The sequence below is a fragment of the Macaca nemestrina genome, chromosome 15 (assembly GCF_043159975.1).
Source record: "Macaca nemestrina isolate mMacNem1 chromosome 15, mMacNem.hap1, whole genome shotgun sequence".
Classification (NCBI taxonomy): Eukaryota; Metazoa; Chordata; class Mammalia; order Primates; family Cercopithecidae; genus Macaca; species Macaca nemestrina.
In genome coordinates, this window is record NC_092139.1 from 55147041 (window position 1) to 55168145 (window position 21105).

The 21105-nt window shown below is 52.9% G+C and overlaps 1 protein-coding gene across 3 annotated transcripts; it reads right to left on the reverse strand.

The window, feature by feature from the left end:
- Positions 1–392: 392 nt before the first annotated feature.
- On the reverse strand, positions 393–12686 carry LOC105486787 (NK2 homeobox 2). Of its 3 annotated transcripts, none has more exons than XM_011749836.3 (3): positions 12551–12686; positions 3393–4092; positions 393–2466 (listed from the first exon to the last, which is right to left on the reverse strand). In XM_011749836.3, the coding sequence occupies exons 2-3, from the start codon at positions 3649–3651 to the stop codon at positions 1904–1906; spliced, it is 822 nt and encodes a 273-aa protein (XP_011748138.2). In that variant the 5' UTR covers positions 3652–4092; positions 12551–12686; the 3' UTR covers positions 393–1903. The 3 variants fall into 3 exon arrangements, with proteins under 3 accessions (XP_011748138.2, XP_070935843.1, XP_070935844.1); XM_071079742.1 differs by lacking the exon at positions 12551–12686 and adding an exon at positions 11682–11813; XM_071079743.1 differs by lacking the exons at positions 3393–4092; positions 12551–12686 and adding an exon at positions 2709–3319.
- Positions 12687–21105: the final 8419 nt, after the last annotated feature.

Here is a 21105-nt window from a genome sequence, read left to right on the forward strand (position 1 = left end):
TCAGTTCCCCACCGGAAAGATGGATGCGCCCTTCCCGGGCGAGCCTGGGGCTGTGTGCCTGCTTCCCGTCCGGGGCGCTCACCGCACCCCCAAACCTCTACTTCCTAGCAATCCACCCAGTCCCACGCCCAGGGCTGACCTGCGGGGACCGCACACCGCCGAACGCTGGAGGGAAGGAGGCCTGGGATCCAGTCCCCGGAGAGAGGCCAGGAAGCCCGGAAAGGATGGGAGCGGAAGGGAAGGGGGAGGCACGGTTTTCTGGGATTGCCAAAGACTCTCGCTCCCTGGCTTCCTGGGGCCAAAGAGCCTAGAGAGGGCTGCAGGATCCCCTCCCTCCCCCGAGCCCAGGACCCCGCGTACTTCCCCCACACCCCCTAAGCCAAAGCCTAGCTCGCCCTGATCGCTCCCACCCCCGGCCTTAGCGATCTCCTAGGTCAGCATCAGCCCGCAGACTTTGAAAAGGGGTGGGGATTGGGGAGAAGGCAGCCAGTCTTAACCTCAGACCCCCACCCACCCACTTTCTTAGCGTGAGATAAGTCAAACGTAACAAAGTGAAAGTCATCGAGTGTAGTGGCTTCAACAGCTTCTCAGGCTGAAGAAGCCACTCGTAGATTTGGGCCAGCGAGGGGGGTTTGCTCTCCTCGCCTTTGCGGCTCCCGAAGTCACTTTTCCTCCCGCAGCCGGACGCTGCCGCCCGGGGTTCAGACAGCGCGCCAGACCAGGGGAGAGGCCGGGGAGAGGGTGGGCGACCCTGGGCTTCGGGCCGACCGCTCGCAGGCCGGAAGCCGAGCGTTCCCGTCCCCGCCTCAACCCTAGGCGCCGGGTGCAGCCTGTGGTCGGAGGGGTCTGCACCGGGAGCCCCGCCCGCCCCAGGGCCCCCGTGCCCCGGCCTCCCCACCCGAGAGGAACCGCCCGTGGGAGCCCCGCGGGCGGCCAGGCCTGGTTCCCAGCCCCAGGCCTCCGGCCCGGCGCAGGGCGACAAAGTCAGACAAATGGGAGGGCAGGGCTTTTTTCTTTTTTTCTTTTTTAAACACAGGATTTTTATTAAAATTCTTATTTAAAAAATCGAAAGCTTTCTGCGCCCGGCGCTCTTGGGGAACCGCGCCGAATAGCTGAGCTCCTAGTTCAGGGCTCAAGGCCCGGAGGACAGGGCAGGGGGCTCCCTGCCTACAGGGTTTTCTTTTCCATATTTGAGAAATGTTTGCACAATAAAATAAAAAGTGAAAGGAAGAAAGCAGGGGAAAACGCAAACGTAACCAAAACCAAACAAACCACAAAGAAAGGAGTTGGACCCAGAAGGGAAACAGGCCCATCCTGAAGGTCATTTTGGCAACAATCACCACCGATATTTACAACGAAAAGCGAAATCTGCCACCAGTTGTCAGAACGTTTACATGGCCATAAATATTTAGCATTTTCTTATTTTTTTAAAAAAGGAAGAAATTCTCTATATTTTTAAAGTGTTCTCCACTTGCTTTAGAAGACGGCTGACAATGTCGCTACTCACACAAACATATTTTACAAAATTCACGAAAGCAGGGGTGGGGAGTCGGTCGTTTTCTCTTTTTCAAGTGACGACATTAACGCTGGGACGGTTTGGTCCCCCCGGGGAGAGGCAAAGAAGCGAAGCTGCGCAAACATTCTGTAAACACGGCGTAGAGTTCAGCCCTCTCCAAAGGTTCAGAAGGAGAGGCATGGGCAGAACTGGGTGGATGGAATCTGCCACTCCAAGGAGACGCAGGCAACCTCCCGATGCCTCCCTAATGGAGCCGAGAGTCAACTCGACTCCATAATAATAATTATAATAATAGTAATAACCACCATAAGGACCGAGGCCTCCTCGCCGCCACCGCCGCCAGGGTGGGGCCTGGGCCTGGGGCCGCGAGTCTTGTTGGGGCGGCGCTCACCAAGTCCACTGCTGGGCCTGGACCAGGGGGTGTGCTGTCGGGTACTGGGGGGTGCTGGCCGAGCTGTACTGGGCGTTGTACTGCATGTGCTGCAGCGACTGCGCGCTGTAGGCCGAAAAGGGAATGCCCGCCTGGAAGGTGGCGGCTGCCAGGTCCTGGGCTTTGAGCGCGTGGCACGGTTTGCCGTCCCTGACCAAGACGGGCACAGCCACCCGGCGCGGCGAGGGCAGGGGCGTCACCTCCATACCTTTCTCGGCCCGGGCGCGCTTCATCTTGTAGCGGTGGTTCTGGAACCAGATCTTGACCTGCGTGGGCGTGAGGCGAATGAGGCTGGCCAGGTGCTCGCGCTCCGGCGCCGACAGGTACCGCTGCTGCCGAAAGCGCCGCTCCAGCTCGTAGGTCTGCGCCTTGGAGAAAAGCACCCGCCGCTTCCGCTTCTTGCCAGCGTCCCCCCCGCCGCCCGGGGTCTCCTTGTCATTGTCCGGTGACTCGTCGGCCGAGGGCTCCGGGGACTTGGAGCTTGAGTCCTGAGGGGGCGCGCCTGCCGCCAGACCGTGCACTGGGGGGAGGGGGAGAGAGAAGCGCGTCAGGCGTCTGGAGGCCGCGCGCAGCCTGCACCAGACTCGGAGCACCCTGAATCCTTCGTGCGACCCTGGACCTCCGCGCCTGGCAGCCCAGCCCCGCTGCCTTTGCCGTGACCCCTGCCTTGCTCTACGCCTCACGAGGACGTCGGGGCCTCCCAGGGTAAAGAGGGAAATTCGCAGGAGTGGGGCCTAGGGGCTCGCGTTTCAAGGGGCTCACATAGCGTGGGTGAGAATTTTGGGGGGAGTGGCGCACTGAAGATCATCGCGGGTTAAGGGCTCCGGCCCCCTTAAGCGGTTTCCTCTCCGGAGAGACGTGGGCAGATTTTTAAAAGAAAACCCCCACAATCCCAGCATTGATCGGCTTGGTCATTTAAGGCAGGTTTTTGGGGGCTTTCGTTTCTGCTTTCGGGCCTTCTAGACACCCCCTGCACCGCACAAAGCGTCCTCTATGATCGCGCAGGGGGCAGGGTGAGCTATTTATACCCGGGCCACCCAAAGCCTCCCCACCCTCCACCCGTACCCGGACGAGGCTCGCTGACTACCTCCAGGGCGCCAGGCCAGTCCCTCCCAGCGGCCGGAGTCCGGGGGCTGCGGCTGGAGCCATCAGTCCCGGTTGACATCACATACCAGCCCCTGGGAGGTATAGCCCTTCTCCCTCTTTCTCCTTAATTTCTCGCGTTGAAAATAAATTTTGGAGACCAAGTTCTTTCCCGGAACTAAGGGGGCTTGAAGAGGAGGGCAGAGGACATCCTATACAAGTGTTTAAAATCTTTCTAGGAATCCGGGTGAGGGGGTCTGGGCTTACATGGCCCCTTCCCTTTTCACTCCCAGCGTCCAGCCCAGGCTGCGGCCGCAGGAATGGAGGGGACCACGGCCTCGGCAGCCAAGTTTTGCTACTTACGGGAGTACTGGAGGCCCTCGGTGCTGGCCAGCCAGCGCGTGTACGGGTTGTCGCTGCTGTCGTAGAAGGGGTTCTTCAGGGGCAGGCTCTGCACCGCGTCCAGGGCGCCCTGCCCCAGCGGCCCGGCCCTCTTGGCTGGCTCGGGCCCCTCGTTCTCTTCCTCCGGCCCTTCGGCCACAGAGCCCTCCTCATCGTTGGTGTCCGGCAGGTCTAAGATGTCCTTGACCGAAAACCCCGTCTTTGTGTTGGTCAGCGACATGGTTCCAGACCCCAAAATTTATGTCGCAAAGTTGTAGCTTCACTTGGTCAATTCGTGGCGCTCCCCAGCCCCGGCGGGCGGGGGAGGGGGGAGCTGGGGGGAGGGACTGGGGGAGGGGAGGGGGGAATTGGCTTTAATTATTGGGATAATTATTATTTTTAAAAAGAGAAAGAAACTGGGGATGGGGAGGAAAAAAATGAAGCCCAACCCAGTGCCTCTGTCTTCTTTGAAAGCACTCGGAAATGGACGCAGGGAGCCGGGCGGCCTGCGCGCCGAGCGCCGCGGGCCCCGGCCTTAGTTTGTAACTCCAGGAGGGGTGCCAAGGCGGCGTCAGCTTGGGCTCAGGCGGCCGCTCGGCGCGCGGTGGCGGCTGGTGGCGAGGAAAAAATGGGCCATTGCCCGAGCGATCAGTCCATATAAGGCTGGGCTCCACTCACGAACCTGGGGGGGGGGGAGAGGGGGAGAAAGAGAGGGAGGGAGGGAAAGAAAGAGGGAGGGAGGGGGAGGGAGAGAGGGAGCGGGAGAAGGGTGGAAAAAAGGGGGAAGAGACATTAAAAACGCAAAGGTTGGCCACGTGTGGGCGGGTCTTGGGAGTCAAGTGGATGAAGACAGTATTTGCAGATGTGAAATTGTGGGTTTTGGGGAGCTCCGCGCTCCCAGCCAACGGCCCTCTAGAGCAAGATGAGAGGTGTAACGTGTCAATTAATTGCAAAGACGGGGCGAACCTTTTTTTTTTTTTTTTTAAACCCAGTATTTACATACAAAGGGCCACCGCGTCGCTCGCGAGTCCACACACTTGAAAGGGCCGTTTTAACAAATTGAATCTTAAAAAAGGTGGGGGTGGGGAGGAGGAGGAGAGAAAACAAAACAGAAACCAGGAGGAGGGAAAAATCCTCTTTAACATTCACCGGTTCCTACCTCCCCGCCCCCGCGCACCCACCCCCAGCAAGCCGGAAAATTGGCGATTTGTGGCTCCTTTGGAAAAGGGGGAGGGGGCGAAGGCCGAGCTGCGGAAATCTCTCCTTTCCATCGCTGGTGGTTCCCTAAACAAGATCCGGTTCAAATGGCAAGAGCCCAACTTCTGTAAGCCTCCTAGGTCAATATTTTGGTTGAGGCTTAAGGATGAGTGCTAGAAATGACAAGGCAAGTAATTGATTCCAGTTAACCGCGAGAGAGCCCGAAACCCAGGAGAGAGCTCCGCTCCGGGCGGGCTAGAGCCACCATCAAGCGACCCGCCCCCTTCCAGCCGCCCTTTATTTGCTAAAGACTCATTTATTTCCTTCACTCCGCCTCCCCCTACCTCCCACCCCTAACCCCCCGCCTCCACCTCTTTGCGGCCAAGGAGGACGCGCAGTTCACTTTCTGCTTTGCGGGCGGTCCCGGGGAGGGCGGGGTAAGAGTGAGGAGCTCTAACTTCGGCTGGGGTCGGACCCTGGCCCCGCTGCCTCTGGGCTCTGCGGGCCTCTTTCCCCGGGTGGAGGAAAGGGCAGACGGCCCTGCTCTTTCCTGCCCTCTATTATCCCTCCCTCTCCGGTCCCCTCCCTCTCCAGCCTCCGGCTAGAGGTGGAGCAGCGGGAAGGCGGCTGGGCGGGATTGCGGAGGTGGGGGTGGGGGTTGTGTCTCCAGCCTGGGTGAGGACCCAGAAAGCTGCGGGGGAGGGGGGGTTGCTGGGTGGCCCGACGATGCTGCGTTTTCTCCCCCGTTTTCTTCTCCCACGCGAGTTCTTTAGTGTGGTCTCCTTTTGGATGCCCTGGGCGCGTTCGGAGTACGCGCTCCACGTTTCCAGGTTAAGTCAGGTTAGTGTGAAGTTTCCAACCACTCTCCTCTCTGGGAACTGAACTTTCCCGGGACTTGCACCTCCTCCTCGGCGCTGGGGTTGGAAAAGACCACACCGCACTCAAGGTTAAAAATTTTTTTTGGGGGGGTGCGGGGAGGTAGAATGGCTACCTGATGCTCGTTCGCCCCTTCCAGACGAGTGTCAGGAAGGAGCTTTGTCTGGGGGCGGGGAGGAGCACAGAAGGCCGCCCCTGCGGGGTCCAGGTCTAGTCTTCCCACAACCTGGACTGCCTGGGCTCGGGTCGAGCTGAGCGCGCGGGCGCGGAGTCCTCCTTGGGCGCAGCTGCCGCAGCCGCCGCCGCGCCCCGGCTGCCCCCGGGTTGCCAGCGCCGGGTGAGGGCACCTCTCCCTTAGCCGCTCGGCGGCTTTCTGCAGCCCTCGCTGCCTCGTCCCCAGTATGTGACGTGGGTGACAATGGCCCAGGTTAGAGCGAGCCCCTCGTCGGCACGTCCTGGGTGGTCGGACCCGGGCAAACACAAATACAAACCGATTGCTAAGCTGCGGACAATGAGCGAAATGTAGACAAATGTCCCGCTCCCGTTGGAAGCCTTTGTCCCAGCTCGGTTTTTGCATTTATTTCAGTGGCGAAATAATACATGATTGACGCTCTCTTTCAATGTGTCCTAACTGTTTGGAATAAATCTAAGGTTGTTCCTAGTTGTCATGGCATTCAACCCTTTTCAATGGACTATCTCTTCATTCATTTCTGAATCCGTCCACAATATTAAGGAAACCCCTTCATGTCGACGCTCCCCGATTCCTCTTTCTCCTCCTACTTTTTCTTTTCTCCTTTCTCCCCCTCCTTACCCCCTTTTTTTCTCCTGGAAGAATTAGAAACTGATGCGTGTTCCTCGAACCTATTACTTTTCGTGCTTTTTTTTTTTTTTTTTTTCTCTCGCTTTCCATCTCTGTCTTTCTCAGGCCTTCCCACCCGCCCCTTTCACGTGGGAGCTCGTCGCTCTGCCCCGTCGGAGGAGGGAAGTTGGTTCTCCAGGAGTCGGGAAGCACCGAGTTTGGATCCAGGGGCGGGGGTGGGCCTGCCACTGCTATTGTTACTCAGTTGCTAAATAAATAACTGGTGAGAAAAAAAGTTTCTCATCCCAAGCGTTGCAGCAAAGACCCTCCTTTTGTTCCTCCTCTTATTCCTCAGTCCTAAGGGGGTGGAGGCTCTCTTGGGGACCAGGGCAGCCACCAGGATGGGGGCCCAGAATAGGGCCTGGTTGGGCCAGGCAAATTCTTGGGTCGGGTGGCAAAGGGGTCTTTGGCAGCAAGTGTCGTTTCTCGCATATCCCCAGAGCCATCTTAGGCGGGGGAGTGCCCGCAGAGGCCTCCCAAAGCGTGTTCATTTCTTCAGCTGGGAGCCACCTCGCTGAAGTTGTATGTAGTTCCCAACTTCTCTCCCCCTGCCCCAGCATAGTGGGCCTTTCTTCCCAGGATCTAAATCAGCACCGCTGCTACTGATCAAGTCTCCTCCCCTCACCCGTGGGAGCCTGCAAGGTCCCCAGAGCACCTGAGAGAGGATTGCTTTCCTAGGGGAACCCTGGCTCCTGGAATTAATCATGGGGAAGGGGTGCCGCCATAGGCGCCTAGAGAAGGAGGCCCTCAGCCCAGTTCTCAAAGGCCGGGTTTGCCCTTGCGCTTGCCCCTTAGCCTCAATGACCAGCCGAATCCTTCTGGGTCTCAGCTTGAGGTGTCCTCTTGCCGGAGCACCGGAGACGCCCTCTTCCCCTGCCCTTGCAGGCCGCCGGCCCCTCCTACACTCTCACCCCAGCGACTCTTCCAGTTTTTCTTTCCCCTGGCCTGGGGCAGTTGGGCAGGGAGGGAGAGAACTGGAGAGAGCTTCGGCCTTGCCTCCTCCGCGATCGCTGCTGCCGGGTCCACAGCACTCAGCCTCTCCCGGGACCTCGAGACTCCATTTCCCCATCACTTTTTCGCCCGTGTGGTTCCAGCGTCCGTTTCCAGAGCGTTAACATTTGCAATTGAAAAGGCGCAGGGAGACCGCTGGGAGGCCCGTAATTGGAGGGGAGAAACTGGGCTTGTTAGTGGAAGATCATAAAATGCAAGTCCCCCAGGAGCGGCCTGTGGACGCCGGGAGGCCTGCGCAGACCCAGCTGGCGGCCAGGGCAAGTCCGGTACCCAGAACGCAGTCCAATGTCTCCTCAATTTCTTGGGCCCGGCTTGAGCCCAAAGGGCCTAGGGGCCAGGGGCCAAAAGCACCTTTTCTGCCCCAGTTAAACAGGTGATTGCATCCTGAGGACTCCCCAAGAGGCTTCCCCGCGAGTACCACAGCTCGGCCTTTTAGAGCCCGGGAGCTTCGGTTCCCTGCGATCCCGCACACCCCTAAGGCTGAGAGGCCCTGCCCCACTCGCTTCACCCTCCGAAGAGTTCTTCAGTAACGGCCCACCACCCCCACCCTGTCAGCGTCTGCCTGCACCAGTTTCAGCTCCACTTGGATGACCTCTCGTCTCCCCCACTCTGCATTCTTTAGTAAATTCTTTCCAGGTACCATCTTGCACCCAAGCGAGTTCAATGTCCTCCAATCCGTCAAGTTTGGGTTTGAGCTTTGGGCTCAGCTGCCGTGGTCTGGAGACCTGGTAGGTACTCTGCAAGATGCCTCGTTCTGCTGCGTGCTTGGGGAGGAAGTTGAGGCGGGTGCTGGAAGTTCTGAACCCAGCTTGCCCCGGGCCGGAGGAGATTTGCTTGGCGTCTCCTTAGCGTCCCGAACACCGCACACCCCTGCTGGGGTCACCTGAAAAACTGGATCCTCCAACTCCATCTTTATTATCTGCATTGGGGCTCCAGGTTCCGTACACATCTCTAACTCTATTCATTCTTCCTAGATTGAGAACGGATGCATTGGGAGTCCTAGGCCCGGGAGAAAGGCAAGAGAGGGGAGGAAGAGAACCTGTGCCCCTGGACCCTAGAGGAAAGCCTCTCTCACTCTGCTGCTCTGGGTTCCGCAACAAATTGAGTTCGGGCTCAGGCGTCTGGAGCAGGCGCGGGGAGGCTGAACAATCGCCGGAGGCCCGGGAGGGGAGGCGAATGTACACAGGCTAAGTGGCCCCACTCCAGGACAAGTGGCCCTCTAAGTCGGCCCAGTGTTTACCTGTTTACTTTCCCAGGTAGCTCAAACACGAGCGCCTTTTCTGCGCTCCAGGGCACGGGGGCCGCCCAGAGGCACCCTGCGTTCCCGACTGCTGCCCTCCCATGCCTCAGCTTTACGCCCCCTGTTGGGGAGGGGGGTGCGCTCTAAACAACAGCAAACCAGACAAGAAAGGAAGATACAGGAGAGAGCAGGCGAGGCCTCTGCACACCCCACGGAGGGGAGCCTTTCTTCTGCCTGTGGAACAAGTGGGCTCCGTGGACGGCATTCGACCCTCCCCGCATTTCTGTTCTAGGCACCTCTTGGGAGGCGGCGCTCTGTTCGCATCCTTCCCTGTTCAAGCCGGTGGTGAAAGCTTGCAGTGCAGGTACCTGGCCCCTGTCCTCCAGGGGAGTTAAGGGCAGAAAAAGTCTTCGGAGGTGGGGGATGGGGTCTTGGGGCCTGCTCTAAAGAGGGGGCGACCTTGAGGAGCCCAAAGCTTCAGCAGCCCTAGGCAGCACCCCTCACACTCCCCACCCACAAAACCGCTTCCAATCATTAAACACACAAGGTCTTTTCCCTTTATTTGGAAACACTAATTTGTTTGGCTTCATTTCATTTCTTCGTCTTTTTTTTTTTTTGGAATGAAAAAGGGTTGAAAAGAAACTCCTTTCCTGGTACAGTATGTGGCTGAGCTCTCAGGCCCTCGCACATCCCATCTCAGATAACAACCTTCAAGTGGATTAGTTTATTGTCTGGTTAGCGCCAAGGTGCAAGCGTTTGTCTTCATTCACTCCGGAAACAAAGCGCGTTGCACCTTCCTGCTCCAGCAAGGATTAACGGCGCGGGACACAAAGGTTTTGTCGGAGGGGGAAGGTTTATTTTATCTTGGGTTGGAGACTCAGAGCGTGGCATGCACTTGAAATCAATGGGGAAGGAAAATGTCACCCAATCTGGTCCCTGAGTGTGGCGATAAAGACGTTCACCTTAAGGATGGCATCTCCAAAACAGCCCCACTTTGGCTTTGCCTTCCAGTGTGGGAGCAGGGACTGCAGGAAGCAGAGGTGTCAGCTCTCACGTCCTGGATGAAAGAAATCGGGGAATATTACCCTGTGCTGGGACTTTTCCTAACCAGAAAATGAAAATCAGTCCCAGCTCCAATTGTCCTCAACTTCTGCCCCCGGAGAAGGAAACAGGGTCATAGGAATTCCCTTCTGTCTGTGGGATGGCAGAGCGGAGTCTCTGGGTTGGGGAGGCCTTAAGCTGTGTGAGCCTGCAACTTTGGAGAGGCCAGACCATGCCCCGCAGATCTCTGGCAGGAGAGACTCACAGCCATTGGGACAGGTGGAAGAGAAAGTGGGCATTAGTGTGAAAAGAAAGGAAATCTCAGCCAGCTTTGGGTTCAAGCCTAAGGTGAGTTTTTTTCCCCCTTTGATCCATATTATATTAACTCTTTAAATTGCCCCAGGAAGGGAAGAATGAGTGGATGCCTCCCAGATGGACAATCTTCCCAAGTCAACTAAAAAGGAGTTGGGTAGATAAGTTCTCTAGACCCAGAGGCTGAGTTCAGATTCTGTGTCTGAGGGGAAATCCCCACCCCCTTCCTCCAGAGGGGCAGGAACCCCATTGATGCCACTGAGAGAAGAACTGATCCTGGGACCTAGAGCCCGGAGATCCCTTGATTAATTGTGGGTGCAGGAGGAAGGCATCCAGGTGAGCTCCCTTCTCTCTATTCTTTTTCAAGGCAAAATATACAACACTTTCCCAATTATCTGCCTCCTTCCCATCACAAAAGGGGCAAGTATCTCCCGAGGATGTAAATAGTAATAGAAATTAGTATTTGTCTTTCTATTAATCAGTCTCATTGTGTGGGCATAAGACCCTGCGGGCATATGTTAGGACTTTGATAAATGCACTTTAATGAGATCTTTAAAAATGCATCCAATAAAATAAAAGACGAAGAAAGCCGTTTAACTTTCATGGATGTTAAATTGAACAAGAACTGTGGCTCCGGGCACTCTACAAAATGGAACCGGCCTCCCTCCAATATTTTCTTTAAAAACATAGCTTTAAGCCCCCCTCGGGCCAAATGAGCCTGTCCCAGCCAATCCGTTATCACTGGTTTATTGGGGGAACCAAACACCACGTCCCCCCGGGCGAACCCCTTCGCTTTATTCGTTCGCGCTGCTCTAATGATTAAATATGTTACAATGAGATTACGCATCGTCAGTGTTGCCTTCAGGAACGTTCTTTCAGCCAAGCCCGACCTTCCCCGGATGAGGGCGATTTCAATAAGGGAGATTTGGGTTTCTCCAGGAAACACGCGCTGAAAGCACTCTCTTATCTGAATTTACTTCTTAACACGTGACAAAATCATTACCACAAGACTTTGGAAAACAAGCGGCTCTCCTAACCGGTTAGCATTCAGCACTTTAAGCTGGGTCGGGCAGGCTGATGTGAAAAGTAGTTGTCGGTGGCGCGGGGAAGGCACGCTCTTAGCTCTAGCTAGGGGCTGGGTCTGGGAAGGACAGGGAAATGCACCCTCGGGCCCTCCGGCACAGAGAGGGGGTTCCTCGGGCTCTCTCTCTCTCTCTCTCTCCAATGTAGAGGTCCACAACTTATCCCTAGACGCAACGTCCCCTTTCCATCCCCAAGAGCCACCAAAGTCAAGGAGGCGCCAGAGGAGCTCCAAAGGGCCTCCTGGTAATGTGTGTGTGTGTATTGTGGGAGGAGGTTGGGGCGGAGGGGGCGCCCCTCGGAGACAAGGACCCCACCGAGGTTCATTTCTGATCCTCTGGCGATCTCTACTGACACAAATGAGAACTGTCCGGCGCCGGGCGTGGCCCGGGCGACACTCGCCACCCAAACTCCAGGCTTCAGTCGCTCTCTCCAGAGACCTCAGTCACTGCGCGGGCCCTCAGCCCCGGCTCCTCCTGTTTGCGACTCCCGCCACTTGCCCTCCTGCTCATCACCACCGTCCCCTCACGTCCCAGTTTCGGCTGAGGAGAAGCCCGTGTCTCCACTGGGCGCCATCTCCAAATTACCTTCGGGACTTCTGCCTCTGTCTCAATCCCCGATCCCGAGCCCCCCGCGACGCACAGGGTCTACTTACCCGGTGGACTTGTGTGCAGCCGCCGCCCCTTCCTCACCGCAGCCCCGCCAGCTGAAGCGCAACCGGCCCCGGGCAATGGGGAGGGAGCTAGCCAGGCGCTCCGCGCGCCCGCTCCGCCTCCTACTCCCGGAGCTGCGGCGACAGCCCCGCCGCATTTCAAGGCGCGTCTTTATCTAGTCCTCCACCTACCCGGACCCCCCTCTCTCTGCGCCCTTCCCCCACCGCGCGCCCTACCAGGCGGGGCTCAGGGGACCGCAGGCGGGGACCGCCGCGGGGACCGCGCCCCTCCCTCCTCCTCCAACCCCCAGCCCCGCACTTTCCTAGCCCCTGGGACAGTACTGCTTTCCCTAACCCCACTGAAAAGTGCGCAGCGGCGGGAGCACCTGGCCTCGGCAGCAGGTAAAACTTTTCCTGACTGCAGGCGCTACAGAGGGGCCCTGCCGGTCCTCCAGTTCTCCCCACTCCCGCCGCGATCCGCGAAGTCGGGGAGAACTTCGGAGGTCCCGCACTTGCCCACCTGCTGCGTCCGTACTACGCAGCTTGGGGACCGATCCGAGTCAGGACCCGGGAGAGCGAGGGGCGCGTAACCGGGGTCCGCCGTGAACCCGAGCCCCGGCGCCGCTCGGCGGCGACGGCGGTGCACCGAGACCCCTTTCTGCTGGCAAGCCACTGGGACCGTGCCCGGAGCGCGTTCCCGCGCCGGGTGGCTGCGGCAGGAGGACCAGACAGTCCGCGCCTGGCAGCGAGGGCGACGCCGGGCTTCCTCCATCGCCACCGCGGGGCTCGGCTGCGGGTCTCGGGCTCCGCCGGGCGCCCTGCGCCACCCCCATCCCGCGTCCACCGGAAACGCGCGCGAGCTGGAGGCTCACCTGGAGCGCGGCTGCGCCGCTGGAGCCTCTGCTGGGCTAGCGCGCAGGTCGCGGCCGCTCTTTATTCCGAGTCGCGGGCGGCTGCGGAGTCGCGGGCGCTCGGGCGGCGGCTGGACGCGGCCGGCGAGCGCTCCCCCTCCCGGCTCCTGGCTCCTGGCTCCAGGCTCCGGGCCCAGCGGCCCCACCCTCCCAGCTCCGGCCCCGCGGCCACAGCGCAGCCCCAGCGGAGGGGGCCGCTCCCCCGCGTCGCGCGCGCTCTGTTTGTTTTCCTTGCCAGACTGACGTGAGTCAAAATATTGGCCATATGTTCAGCGGTAATAAATTGGGTATGAGCGCAAACACACTTGGGCTTCGATGGCTCTTTCAGTTGCCACATGGTCGGCTTTGCGGGGAGAGAGCTTCCACCCCTGCCTTGGCCCACTTCCCCCAAACGCGCCGGTTGGTTCCCTCCCTCCAGCGACCCTCTGAGCTGGAGATCTAGGACCCTAGGTCTCTCCTGACCCTCGCCCCTCCTCCGTCCCCAACAGTGTCTTGGACTCCGCAGCTCCTGGTAAGCCCGGACTGCTGGTTAACAAGGTCGCCATCTATAAATTGCTCCGTCGCTAAGACGCCATAAAACCAAAGGGCCAGATGTGGCACGTTATTTATGTGTGAAACCGCGTTTACACTAGATACGCGGATCCAAGGCCGATAGCACGACTTTGCGGGAGGTCACAGACCTCTCGCCCAGGCTCCAGGCTCCTCCCACAGCACGATCTCCTCTCCAGGTTGACGGGTGTCGGTCTTCCCGGGAAAGGGATTCACCCCGGCAGCCCGGGAGGAAAGTGATTTCAGTGCGCTTGTGCCAAAATGCCACCTGTCCAGGATTAGAGGCAGTCTCTGGGGTTTATTTCCTTAGCTTTCCTGTTTCCCCTGCTCTTGCCTTCCTTTTATTACAGGCCCCTGGGAGGCTGTTTTATTTTCCAGGAGGTTGATACGTTTCATGGGACCTAGGTCTGACACAGCAAGAGTAGTGTTTGAAAGCTAGAGATGCCCAACTCTGTGGGTGGGTGGGATTTGAGGGTGGGGCCTCCTGAGCCCTGAGGGAAGGATTTTGAGAAGTGGAGCAGTTCACCTGGCTGAGGGAGCACCTGAAATTATTCTTGCCTCCGGCCGGTGGTCGACTCCAGTGTCGCATGTCACCTGCCTTATTTAAATTGAAGGGCAGCCAGAGCACTGGGAGAGGCAGCCCTGGCCTCGAATATGGAATCCAGTGGCCCTGGGTGCTGCAAGAAAGGGAAGTAAATACTCTGTCCTAATAGAAAATAATCTTTTTGCTTTCCTTCTTCAGAAGGTGGCCTCAGGACTGCATGTCCCCAAACTGGTCACCTCGCACTTTGCTCACATGAATTCATTAAGAGTCATTGTCTCTCCATTGCCATTATTTTACTATTTCTTGAAGTGAACCAAATTCTCTCTGTGGTTAATAAGCACTGAGCCAGACCCCCTACCTTCGTTTTCATCTTCAAAACACCTGGGGTTCCCTGAATGACATCTTTCTTCTGGCCAAGGAAAATAAGAGATGAAAAATGTTGCCCTACTGCAGGGAAAAACATAAGCATTTGACTTTACTATTACCAGTTACCCCAGGTTTGTGTTCACTGGATAACTGTCCTTAGGTGGCTGTTAAGGGTGGAAAAATGATGCTGTTGAAAGAGGGTGGGAGAGGAGGGAGAATCAACATAGACTGGGAGTAGGGAGGAAGACCCATTTGATAGAGGCAAAAAGAGCTATAAAATGAACCTCTTAACCTGAAGTGCTGAGCAGGAACAGTGACTCTCTGGGTTTGCTCTCTTGGGCCTTAGATGAGCTCCTAGAAAGCTTTAGTTAACTGCGGAAAAACCTGGGGCTACTCTCAGGCCTGCAGTGGTGGTTGATCTTGGGAAATTATACTGTTTTTCACTCTTTTTTCTTGGATTTTTACATCTTTATTTATGGTTAAAAACCAAACTATAGGGTTTGCTTTTGGGTTTACATTACCTCCAAGTGGAAGCGCTGAGATCACAGATCAGTTGCTTCTTTGGGTGAAAATATTGCTTCATGACCAAAATTAGACAAGGGGATTTGAAGGCAGGCCTTCACATTTGTAGCCTTCGTGGGAATGGGTGTCTTTGTCTAACAAGTGTCCCGTGAAGAGGCTCATGCTTTCTTCCTGCATGTACCACAGATATGTGCTAGGCAGAGGACTGAGATGCAGACAAAGAGCTTAGAAAGTCAGTGTCTGGTGCTCCCAGGATGGAAAACTGAGAGACACGAAGCAAAGAGTACATCAAGTCAGGCTTCACATCATTCCCTAGTTAGGAAAACCCATTTAAAACCAGCAAATGTAGCAGGGCATCTACAAGGTAACTGATAATAAAAATCCATGACAAAGAAGATGCAGTGGGGAGCAAGCATAAATGAAATACAACTACTTAGATACAAATCCTGTGTCTTCTCTGTGGGCTTATTCAGCAAGCCAGTGCTAAACTTCATACATTACACCCTCTAACCTTAATAGATTGCATGCTGTTCCACCATTTTTTATGCTATTCTTACTTCAGAAACATTCCAGTCCTACTCATGGACTCAAAATTCACAGACTTTTCATACTGGAGAAACCTTCCTCCACGAAGCTCCTCCCAGAGGCACCATAAGCTACAGTTGTTCCTCTCCAGGAGTGACCAGTTCTCACTTACAAATCAATGCACAATCAGCTGAAATACATACTCTAGCATGTTTTGACTTGAACTAGGATATAATGGAATTGTCTTGAAACTAGTTATTCCAAGGTCCTCTCATGGAGGAGTTCTTGCTTGTTATAGCTGTTGGCACTGCTACGCAGTTGATTCAATTAAGGAAGCTAAGTGTCTTGCTCACACCTTACCTGAGCCTCACATGTGGCCTCCAGAGAGGCACAATGGAGGTGAGAGCTGAGATGGAGTCTGAAGGAAGTAAGTATCCCAACCCCAGACCACAAGGGGCTGTCAGGAAGCAATGTGCATCTGCAAAGATCCCAGTGCACAATGGGGAGCTGGAGATGGGCAATGCCTCTCCCCGTGTCCTCAGCAAGTGAAACGTTGACTGTGCTCTCCAGAGACTTGATGCTTTTCCTTCAGTTCCTTCAGCAGCAGAGCCAGAAGGCAAGAGGCATGGTCTTATGAGGCTTCTGGGCTTTCAGAAGCCAAGAGTAATGCCAGTTCCTTCTTATCTCCTGCCGAGAACCAGAGAACTGGAATAACAGACACTGCAGGACACAGATTGTTTTGTTAAAGAGTTGGCCACAGCCAAAGAATTTGGCAATATGTATAAAATCTTCAAGAAGCAACAATCAAATTCATCTAGAGACAGAAACTAGACTAGCAGTGGCCTAGACTTGGGAGTTAGGGGCTGGGGAGTGAGGGCTGAGGGGTGTGGTGTTTCTTTTTGGGGTGAGGGAAATTGCTGGGATAGAAACTGGGAGGGGAGGGAGGCACTGGGGGAAGACAGGTGATCCTGAAAGTTGTTTTCCATCTTCCCAATTTATATTCTGAGTGTTTTCAAGCACACAGAAAAGCTGAAAGAATAGTGAACATTTGGGTACCTTCCACCTGGATTCAACATTTGTTAGTATTTTGCCACATATACTTTATCATTCTATATAAGTGCACTTTCATTTTGCTGAACTATTTGGAATGAAGATGGCAGAAAATTCCTCATGGAATATTTCAGCAGGCATCTCCTAAGAATACAATTCTTCAATATAATCACAACGCTGTTACCACACCTTAAAAATTAACAGTAGTTACATAATACTGTGTGATAGTAATTCCTTGTTTACATTTCTCACATTTTACCAAAAACAAAATGTATTTTTATAGACTGTCTATTTTTTCCAGATCCAGGACTTATTCAAGGCTCATGTACTGTATTTGGTTTACAAAATATTTTAATGTCCTTATTCTCTTTTGATTTCCAACAGTCTTCCTTATCTTACTCCCTCCCTCCTTCCCTCTCTCCCTCCCTCCCTCCCTCCCTGACACTGACTTTTGAGAACCCAAGGCATTTTTAGAACACCCTACATTCTGGATTTGCCAGATTGCTTTCTCCTGGTGTTACCTGCCTTGTTTCCCTACCCCTGCATAACCGGAAACAGGATGCCAGATCTGGAGTCATGATGAGGCATATGCTACACATTTGTGGGAAGAAGGCCACATTGTAGTGCGTCACATTGCATCTCATTAGGAGGCAAATCATGTTCTTCTATTAGAGAGGCTAAGTTTGATCACTTGGTTAAGGTGGTGACCACCAAATCACCTCATGTGATTAAGAAGTCACTGAGGGATGAGTGACCTTTGGCATTGTTTCAATATTCTTTGTCCCTGTGTAAATATCCCCTTATTCTCCAACAGCTTTTCACGTAGAGTCTTATAGCATTTGTTGTCTGAATTCTCCTGTTTTTTTTCTACATGTACTTGGTTTTTCTCCTCCATTTCCATTTCTTTTAATTTTGTTTTCCCTTGTAGTGCTTTCCTTCTCTTTGGTCCATTCTATTGGTCGCAATGAGGGACACTATTTATCTCAGCTGCTGGCATTCAAGACTAAATAAATGATTGACTCAGGCATCATGTTATTGCTTTCCAGTAAAAAGATGCAGCAGAAGACCAGAGGTTTGCAGTGGAAAATCATGTCACTTTCCAGTAACATTGGTTTAGAGAAGTATTAAATTTGACATGTAAATCTGATCCTTCGGTTTTTGGTTGGAGGGTTTGTATTCATGATGTATTTATCTTACAGAGTTGAAGCCCTTAGATTGGAACAGGACTGGATTGCACTGAGTCCTGTGGTTAGGAGGGCTCCAGGCTCAAGGCAGTCTAGAGGGTGGGGCAATTGTCTTATCACAGTGGGTTCACCATAGGTTAGCTCCTTCTCTCTCGCAATGCATGGATCACAGTCAGTGCCCCCTCCTTTTCCTTTGTCCTTCATCCCTTTGGGGGTTATGAGTGCCCCACTAAGAAAGGGAATGTCAAGGCAGGGCATAGTGCTCTGGCAGGTACAACATGGAGAATAAATAATGAACCTAGGTTTTTCCTAGAAGGCATCATGCAAATGTGAATATTGGAAGTAAAACACTTAGAAAAAGATATGTAGAGAGAGTGGATTGACATTTCATGGAATTATTCTGGATTCATGGTTGCCGACTCCCTGACATGTCTAACGTGTTAAGAGTGGGAGAACGAAGGCAGGAAATTATACTTAGTTATACTTTTCCCATCCTGAACAGCTTTCCATAGGTGATGCACAATCCATTGGCTGAATTACAAGGTTTGCTTTTGAGCCCTCTAGGGTTTTCTTTGAGAAGTTAATATTTATCTGACCCTGGTGAGTTTACGCGCTTTGGGTGATCTTTTGGGAAAAAAGGTATCATGGCTGATATCACAATAAAGTAAATGATAAGGCCTGGTCAATTACAGCAGCAGGGGAAGAAAAAATTACATTTGGACCCAATCACAAAATTGTCATCTAGATTATGGTTGTCAAATTTTAACCGGTGTTGACGTTCTGTTGTGGATAGAAACAACTCATCATAAATCTCAGTGATTCTTTGACAGTTTTCAATTTCAATGGGAAGCATCATGGAAGTGAACTTGATAAAGGACTTGGCAATGAGGAAAAGGTTTCCTTTTTTTTTTTCCTCTTGTCAATTTAGAGATCATCTGAGAATTTATAAATCTTCTTGGGTTTAACATTTAAAATTGTTTGCAGATCAACTTTTTATATTGTAAGGATTTCACTCCAGAGAAAATGGCATGGCCATTCTGCCTGTCACAGAGGGAATGAAATGACTCTAGACTTGTTCTAAAATAATTCAACCGATACATTAACAAGCTAACTGTTTTTACTTAAACGGTGTGTTTACTAGATGTATTTGTTTGCTGGGGCTGCAGTTACAAGTACCACAAACTGGGTGGCTTAAACAGCAGAACCTTATAGTCTCCCATTTCTGGAGGCCAGAAGTCCAAAGTCAAGTGGTTGGCAGCAGTGGTTCCCTCTGAGGGTAGTGAAGGAACGGTCTGTTCCAGTCCTCTCTCCTTAGCTTATAGATGACCATCTTCTCTCTGTGTCTCTACCCATCTATTCCATGTTTCCAAAGTTCCTCTTTTTACAAGGACGCCAGTCATATTGGAATTAGACACTACCCTAATGACTTAAATTTAACTTGATTATGTTTGTAAAGACCCTATCTTCAAATTAAGTTGTATTCTGAGGTACTGCAGATTAGGACTCCAATATACCTCTTTCTGGACAGGAGGGAGCACAATTTAACCCATGACACTTCGGATGGGTTTAGGGTGAGGATGACGAAGATCATGGAAGGCCCAAAACCCCCAAGCCATCGTACCCTGATGATGCCAAAATTTAGTCCAATCCTAGTGCCTGCCTCTGAGTACAAATGTCTTAGGTTTGGGTATTCAGTGCTGTGGTGGGCCTCTGGGATTTAATGGTATATGACTTTTAAGCAGATGAAAATAACTTGGGATAGCAATCCCATTAGGAAAGTGGGCATATATGTATTAAATAAAAAAGACAAGAAAGTTTCCTGGACCTGTTTTTCCTGCTCGTGAAACAATGATGAACTTGGCCTATTTGAGCTCTGCCTACTACTGCCCTTTCACATCTTCTTTTTCACCAAACCTACCTTTTTTGGATATTACAATATCTAACTGAATGTCTCTGATAGACATCTAATTCTCGCTGAATTAATGGGAGATTTTAAGCTTAATAATAACTTCCAGTGAATATAAAGATGTAATTATAATGCCTCTGTCTTTATATGACTCACGACTTTTAGGAGCTCACAGCATACCAAACATGGCCTCATTATTTTAATCCTCTTAACATCTCTTGGACCCAAGTTACAAGTATCACTACCTCCACCTTAGGGGATGAAAACCCAAGGAACAGGATAGCAAGGTCTATTGTCTGATGCTGCAAAGATGGACAGACAGGGCCCCACTGTTCCTTTATTATATCCTTTATTCTGGAGAGTTCTCCATTTAGCTAGATTGTCTTCCAAAGCCATACTTGTTCTCCATTTTAGCCTTCCCAGTTGCTGTTTGCATATGCTAGCTGGTGTCTGGGGCAGGAGCAGTTCTGGATGAATTGAGAAGAAAAATGACAAAACTTCTATTATAATGCACTGTTTATTATTGGATCAATATGATCGATGACCACCTGTCAGATCTGTAACATTATCTGGGAACCAGCAGATGGAGCTGTTACAGATAGCATTCAGAGGTTTGTTTATTCTCCTGAGCACGTGTTTCCATCCTGGGGGAAATACCACTTCATTGTTACAACAGTGGAGTTGTCTGTGGCCAGATGTTGAGCACACCTTTTCTCTTGGTCCATGTCTGCAGAACTGGAAGGTCATTCGTATGCAGGGCCAAGGTTTTTACTTTAAAAGGTAGGATGACAATCTTCTCCCTCTCACAGGCCCTTGTGGCAGAAACAGATTAATTCTGTGAACGAGGAGAAAATTAGATGTATTGTTTTTCCAGAAACCGCACACTTCGAATCACAGAAGTGTTTACATAGGGCAGGCTGGAGGGGACAAGAGAGACCTTGGTTGATGGTGACTCAGTTCATAACACAGCATCAATATTGATAGACTCCAAAAGATGCATATGCAGGACATCTCTCGGGATTTGCAGGGACCGACCGTCCAGGTGAACATCCTGTACTGTTCATTCGAGCAGGACACGGCAGATGCTTCTTTCTTGTTTTATGGAGGGTGGTGTTGGATTACTCTTCGCATCTTGTGCTTTTGAGGATGCTCCAAAAACTTTAAAAAATTATCCATGTTCCCTTTCACATGGTGGGCGTTTCTTTCCTCAGGCTGAAGGGAAACTTACCCATGGCTTTTAAATATGATAGGAAAGACCATCTGCAGGGAGAGAGTGGGACTCCTGCTCTCTGCCTCTGGTGAGGTCAGAAGGAAAGGAAATGCGGGGGCCATACGGAGGTGGAGGTAACAAACGGTTCCAACCGCCAAGGTAGATAAGTGTTCAAAAGTGTGCCCAAGGCCTTTTCCTCTCTGGCGGTTAATACTGAATTGGAAAATGATATCTGAAGAATGTCAGATGATGTAAATGTGGGACGAAGAGGTGGGGTCGGGGACTCTGTGTGACGGTTTCTGAATTATGAGTCTTTAAAACCTACCTGCAGCCGGGCGTGGTAGCTCACACCTATAATCTCAGCACTTTCGGAGGCCAAGGTGGGTGGATCGCCTGAGGTCAGGAGTTCAAGACCAGCCTGGCCAACATGGCGAAACCCTATCTCTACAAAAATTAGCCGGGCATAATTGTGGGTACCTGTAATTCCAGCTACTTGGGAGGCTGAGGCGGGAGAATCACTTGAACACGGGTGGCGGAGGTTGCAGTGAGCCAGGATTTCGCCATCGCGCTCCAGCCTTCTAGCCTGGCTGACTGAGTGAGACTCTGTCTCAAAAACAAACAAACATACCCCCACTTGCTATTTTCCCTGAGGGGAAGATG

Excerpts from the sequence above, each read along its gene's own strand:
- LOC105486787 (XM_011749836.3), bottom strand. The coding sequence starts at position 3,651 with ATGTCGCTGACCAACACAAAGACGGGGTTTTCGGTCAAGGACATCTTA. Across the intron at positions 2,467-3,392 it reads CGAGGGCCTCCAGTACTCCC|TGCACGGTCTGGCGGCAGGC; the intron begins GTAAGTAGCAAA and ends CCCTCCCCCCAG.